Here is a 5,768-nt window from a genome sequence, read left to right as displayed (position 1 = left end):
GTACCGAGTAGCGAGTGGCGATCTCCGGGCTGTCGTCGGTGTCGACGATGATCAGCTTGCCGCCGTTCTCCGGGACGACGGACTTCAGGACAGGGCCAAGCATGCGGCAGGGCGGGCACCACCTAGGTGGTGAGCGGCGGCGTCGAGGGGCACACAGGGGGGGGGGGCAGGGGCCGGGAACAAAGGCAGAAAGAGGAGAGGCATATGGGGCTATGTCAGCAAACGTGAAGGGGAGAGGGGCGGGCAGGCGGGCAGGAGAGCCGAGCCGGCGGCGAGGGGACGCACTCGGCGGTGAAGTCCACAATGACGAGGCCCTCGCTGTTGAGGTGCTCATCGAAGTTCTCCACGGTGGCGGTGACAACCTTGTCAGTGTTGGCGGTGGAGAAGGCGCGGGCACCTGGACGGGAGAGGGTGGACCATGGACACGGCGGGGGGGAGGACACGAGCCAACGAGTGCGCAAGCAACAGGTACACATGCACACGTGTGTGTGTGTGTGTGTGTGTGTGCGTGTGCGTGTGTGCACGCAAATGTATATGCACATACACAACACACGAGCAGGTAAAGGGGGGGACACGAGGTGGTCAGCCGACACGATTGCGACAATCCGGTGCACTCACACACACGGCGAGCAGGGCCACGCACCGGCGGAGCAGCCCTGGGAAAAGGCCAGGCGGCTCTGGTGGGCAGCACGGAGGGTGAAGGAGGCGGCACGAAGCATGATGCAGGCGGGGGGGGGGAGGGCAACGGAAGGTGCGATGAAGAGAGAGACAGAGGAGGAGGGGGAGACTCTGATCGCCAATGCTCGAGGCCGGGCCACACGCCGGGCTCTGAAGAGGCTGCACGAGGCCGGGAGGGCCGGAGCAAGAAACACCAAGCACGCCGACCGGGACCCACGGACACACCCGCGCGCCCGCGCACATGCACACGCACATGCACAACCCGCCACGAGCAGAAGAGAGCACGAAGGGCAGACCCGGCAGGCGGCCGCCCCCCGCCCGCCCCCCCCCTGCCCCCCCCCCTGCCCCCGCCGGCGGAGGCCCCGCAACTAGGGGCGTACCCCCTCGGCGCACGGACCACCAGGGGACCTTCCAGAACCGGGCTAGCGCGCCATGGTTGATGGCTTGGTGCGGGCGCAGGTGTGGGCGCCACGGGCACCGCAAATGCGGTGGCATGTCCGGCCGGGGATCCGATGGCGCCTGGTGCGCCGGGCGCAAATGCACGGCACAGACCCATGGCACACATGCACACGCACGCACGGCACGGCACGGCACGGCACGCACGCATGTACTTACGTATGTGCGCACGCACACACACACACGCACACACACACAATCCCAGCCCGAGTTTAGTCCGCGCCGCGGGCACGCCGCAACACGCCGTGCTTAACCCACATCACTTCGGAATATCGGTGCTGGTGTTATGTGTATATCGCGTGATCAACGAGGACCACAGCCCTTACCTCAGCCCCGCCACGAGAAGGCCGGCACCGGGCCGGGCCGGGGCCGGGAGGTCCCGCCACCGGGCCCGGCCATGCCGCTGGCCGAGGGGGGCTGCAGGGTGGCCGGCCCCGCCACGGCCAGGCCCACCGGCGGCAGCATGCTGGCTCCGCCGCGGTGCACGCTTCGCGGCTGGCTGAACAGCTGCCGCGGCTTCAGGGCTTCGGCCAGGGCGGTCAGGAAGTCGATGGCCGCATCATGGCGGTAGCTGCCGGGGCCGGAGGAACCGCCGCCGCCGCCGCCGCCGCCGCCGCCGGAAGGCACCGTGGCGAGACCGCCGTCGGGGCCGGTGGCTCCGGAGCCGGGGACCCCGCCGGGCCCAGAGCCCGCGGGCCGGCCCCCGGCCTCATGCATCGATGTGGTCGAGGCCAGGGATGATGTGGATGCCGAGGCCTGTGGCGCGGTGGGTGCCGCTCCGCCGCCGGTCGATCCCCCGCCGCCATGCGAGGCGGCGCCCTGCGGGGTGATTGGCGGGGCCTCCGAGGCTGACGGTGACAGTAGGCCCGGCCCGGGTGGTCCCCCCGGGCCAGGGCCAAACACGGACGACGTGGAGGATGTGGACGAGGCCAGCCCGGCCGCGGACCCGGCCGCAGGAGCGGCCCCGGCCGCTGCGGCCACCGACAATGCGGCCGTCAGCGAGGCGGCCACACTTTTCTTATCTGCGAGGATGGCCACCTGCCCGGCACGAGAGGACATGGCGAGCAGGGAATTCGACCGGAAGAGAGGGAGGGTTGGCATGGCACGGATGGGAGTGTCAGTGGAGGCGGGCCCATGCGCGGCGAGAGGGGGGGAGGAGAGAGCAGAGAGAGCAGAGAGAGCAGAGAGAGCAGAGGGAGCAGAGGGAGCAGAGAGAGCAGAGAGCAGAGAGGGGCGGGGGCAGGCAGAGCAGCTGATGGGCTACCTCTAGTCCCATACACACACACACACACACACACACACACACACACACACACACAGTCAGGAACGCACAAGGAACAGACACGCATCCGCCCGGATGATGTAGTAGGTGGCCGCCGCCACCTTGTCGTGGAAGAAGTCCGGCTCGGCGGTCTCGCCGCCGGTGTGCGCATGCTCCAGCACCAAGCTGGCAATGTTCGGCAGGTGCACCTTCGGCACCGGGCCCGGATGGGCAAAGAGCACCGGCAGGGTGTCGAGACCGGTCAGCCCGGGCCGGACCAGCCCCGGCGGCACGTAGCCCGATATGTCGAAGCGCCGGCCGCCCGGCGTCTGGGTGGCGGCCGCCGCGTCGTAGTGCATCAGGGCCACCGCCACCGCGTCGACCTTCTGCTGGAACTGCATCAGGCAGGCCACCAGGTCCGGGCGGACCAGGCCCCCGACCCCGAAGAGTGGCAGACGCACCCGCGGCAGGTCCTCCGGGTCCAGGAAGAACTCGGTCCGCATGGTGGCCCCCGCGGCCGGGGCCGGCACACCGGGCCCCGGGTCCCCGGCCAACACCGATCCCAGACTGTCGCTGGACAGTCGGGCCAGGAAGGAAGAGCCCCCGGCATCGGCCGGCCCGACAGCGGCCGGGCCACCGCCGCCCTCCGGCGAGCTCAAGCCCCCGGCGTCCGGCGGCCCGGGGCCCCTGTCGGCCGGCGACCCGGAGACCGCCGCAAGGCCCCCAGCCAGGCCACTGCTCCAGGGATCGGCCCCGGGCAAGGCCCCCCCGGCGGTGGCCAGGGTGAAGGCCGCGGCCGGGTGCTTGGACAGCAGGTCGGCATTGTACCGCAGCGTGGTCGAGTACACCAGTGTCCCCTTGGACAGGAGACGCTCCAGCATCTGCTCGATCCACTCGTGCGCCGGGCAGGGCGCAGGCGGCGGGGGTGCTGCCGACCAGGCCCCGCCCGCCGGCCCCGGCCCCGGCCCCGGCCCCGGGGCGATCCCCCCGGCCGGCTCGCCGCCCAGGGGCCCAGGCGATCCGGGCACCATGGGCGCCGTGACGAAAGCCAACACGAAGGCCAGCGGCTGGGTCAGCCACTGGTTGTGTTGCAACACCTCGGCCAGGGGAGCGGCTGTGGCCATGCCACCGGGGGCGACCGCCGCCGCTGGGGTCGCCAACGCCGCCGCCGCCGGTCCCGCCGCCGATGCTGCCGCTGCTGCTGCTGCTGCTGCTGCTGCTGCCGGGCCCGACGTCCGGCCAGCCACCAGGGTCCGCTCGCGTAGCCGGTCGATCAGCAGTCGCGACGATGCGGCGCCCCGGGGACCGGGCGCCAGGGCCGCCCCGGCCCCAGCGGGGTGGGGGCCCGAGTCCGGGCCGCCCGGCGGCGATGGCGGAGGGGGCGGCGGCGCATGGCCACCCCCCAGCCCAGGGCCGCCGATGAGCGACGCCAACAGCGAGTAGTTGGCCTGCTGCCGGGAGGAGGAGGAGGAGGAGGAGGGGGAGGAGGCGGAGAAGGCCTGCGGGGCGGGTGGATCGATCGGGGTGGCTACCAGCTCAGCTGGCGTCGAGCCGAGCCCCGGGGTAGCGGCCCCGCCGCCAGGCAACACCCCGGCGCCTGGCAGGCCGGCTGACGGGTGGGAGCCGGGACCCGGGGTGGCAGACCCAGCCCCGGCTGCCGGCCCACCCCCGGGCCCAGCCCCGGCACTGGCATGCTGGTGAGGGGGGTAGGGCGGCGAACCCGGCGACCCAAGCCCGCCGGACCCGAGGTTGGGCGTGCTACTCGACGAGGGGGGGTGCATGGACAGGGATGTCCGAAGCCCGAAGAAACTCTTGGATCCGCGCAGCGTCAGCCCCCCGAGCGGGGACGCCCCATTCCCGGAGGGGGATTGCGAAAGGGCAGGCTCGCCGCCGGTGGCCGGCGGGCTGCCCTCCGGCCAGCCCGGCCCTGCCCCGTGGCCAGGCCCCGGCCCGGGCGCACTCGGGCCCCAGGACGGAGGCGCCTGCGCGCCGATGACGGCCGTGATGCCCGGCCCGGAGGCCGATCCCAGCACCGAGGCCGGCACCAGTCCGGCACCGCCAAGGGCCAGTGCCGCGGCCGCGGCCTGCACCTCGGCCTGCATGCGCGCCACTTGCTCCGACCAGGCCAGCAGACTGTGCCGCGCGCGTGACAGGTTGACCGCCGTCTGGGGAAAGTTGAACAGGTCGATCGATCGTATGGCCTGTGCCAGGGACAGGAGCGCCGAGCATTCGTGCCTGCGCGGGGGGGTGGGGGGGGCGAGAGAGAGAGAGAGAGAGAGAGAGAGAGAGAGAGGGGGGGGGGGGGCCGAAAGGGCCGGGGGTCAATATGGCGCAGGAGGAGGGGAGGGAGGGACGGCAGGGCGAAAGACAAGAGGAAGCCCCGAAAGAGGGGGGCCTGCCATGGGGGGACCGGGCGCCGGGGCACACGCACAGGAGCGTTTGCCGCAGGGGCCGGAAGGATGGGTGCGGCAGGCCGCGACCGAGGAACTGCGCGATCCGCTGGGCCAACTCCAACAGCCGGCTGTAGGGATCCGCATGAGGGGGCGCCTCGCCGGGGTCCATGTCCGGCGAGGCTGGCCCCTGGGCGCCGGACGGGCCGGCCGCCACCCTCCCAGTCGCGAAGTCCCCCGGGGTGGCTTCGGGCCCGCCGGCAAAGGCGGGGGCAAACCCCTCGACAGGAGAGTCCGACGGGAAGGCGATGGTCTCGTCCTCGATGAAATCCGGCACAGGCGGGCTGGCTTTTGGAGCCGGGGAGGCCTTCGGGCCGGCTGCCCCGGCGGCAGCCCCATGGCCATTGGCCGCCTCGCTGCCGGGCGCCAGCGCACCCGGCGACCCGGCCGCCCCCGCGGAAGGCGCCCGATCGCCGGCCATGTGCAGCGACGCGGGCGACGTGACAAACTGGTCGAAGCGCTTGGACATCAGCTCCAGATAGATGATCATGACCATGGCCCGGGACCAGAGCAAGCAGTACAGCTGCTCGAGCATCTCCCCGCCAAAGTGCACGGTCAGCCAGTCGATGCACTCCGGGAAGTCCAACAGCAGAAAGGCCTCGCAGGGATTGCTCTTCAGGCGGTTGACCGTGTCCAGGAGGTTGGACATGAGCTACGGCCCACATGAGACGGAAGGCAGGCGCGGGATCGGACCCCGGGCAAGGGTCAGCAACGAGCACATGGACACCCGAGCACGAGGCCCCGAGCCAGGAGAGGGCGCGCACCAACTTGGAGATCTGTGGGTTGTGGAGGAACGCCAGGGAGGTGATCACATAGTCGATGTAGATGATCTGGTTGTAGAGGTTGGCAATTTCCTGCACCCGGGGCACTGGGTGCGTCTGTGCGCCGGTGATGGCGGTGGCGAAGAAGGAGGAGGAGGAGGA

At 71.5% G+C, this 5,768-nt stretch overlaps 2 protein-coding genes across 2 annotated transcripts in view; both read right to left on the bottom strand.

Annotated features, from left to right (window-relative positions):
* H696_00008 (hypothetical protein) overlaps positions 1–907 on the bottom strand; it is a 1,409-nt gene extending 502 nt beyond the window's left edge. The window contains exons 1-3 of the mRNA XM_009493849.1: positions 644–907; positions 286–397; positions 5–122 (exon numbers count right to left, since the gene is read on the bottom strand). Coding sequence (XP_009492124.1) covers positions 5–122; positions 286–397; positions 644–719 — 306 coding nt within the window. The 5' untranslated portion in view covers positions 720–907. The remainder of the gene's footprint in view (positions 1–4; positions 123–285; positions 398–643) is intronic.
* A 497-nt stretch (positions 908–1,404) lies between these two features.
* H696_00007 (hypothetical protein) overlaps positions 1,405–5,768 on the bottom strand; it is a 6,036-nt gene continuing 1,672 nt past the window's right edge. Inside the window, exons 3-6 of the mRNA XM_009493848.1 lie at positions 5,610–5,723; positions 4,827–5,497; positions 2,467–4,630; positions 1,405–2,172 (exon numbers count right to left, since the gene is read on the bottom strand). Of these exons, the coding sequence (XP_009492123.1) occupies positions 1,462–2,172; positions 2,467–4,630; positions 4,827–5,497; positions 5,610–5,723 (3,660 nt within the window). The 3' untranslated portion in view covers positions 1,405–1,461. The remainder of the gene's footprint in view (positions 2,173–2,466; positions 4,631–4,826; positions 5,498–5,609; positions 5,724–5,768) is intronic.

The sequence above is a fragment of the Fonticula alba genome (assembly GCF_000388065.1).
Source record: "Fonticula alba strain ATCC 38817 unplaced genomic scaffold supercont2.1, whole genome shotgun sequence".
Taxonomy (NCBI): domain Eukaryota; order Rotosphaerida; family Fonticulaceae; genus Fonticula; species Fonticula alba.
The sequence above is the reverse complement of the archived record's forward strand: the minus strand, read 5'-3'. Positions and strand labels throughout refer to the sequence as shown.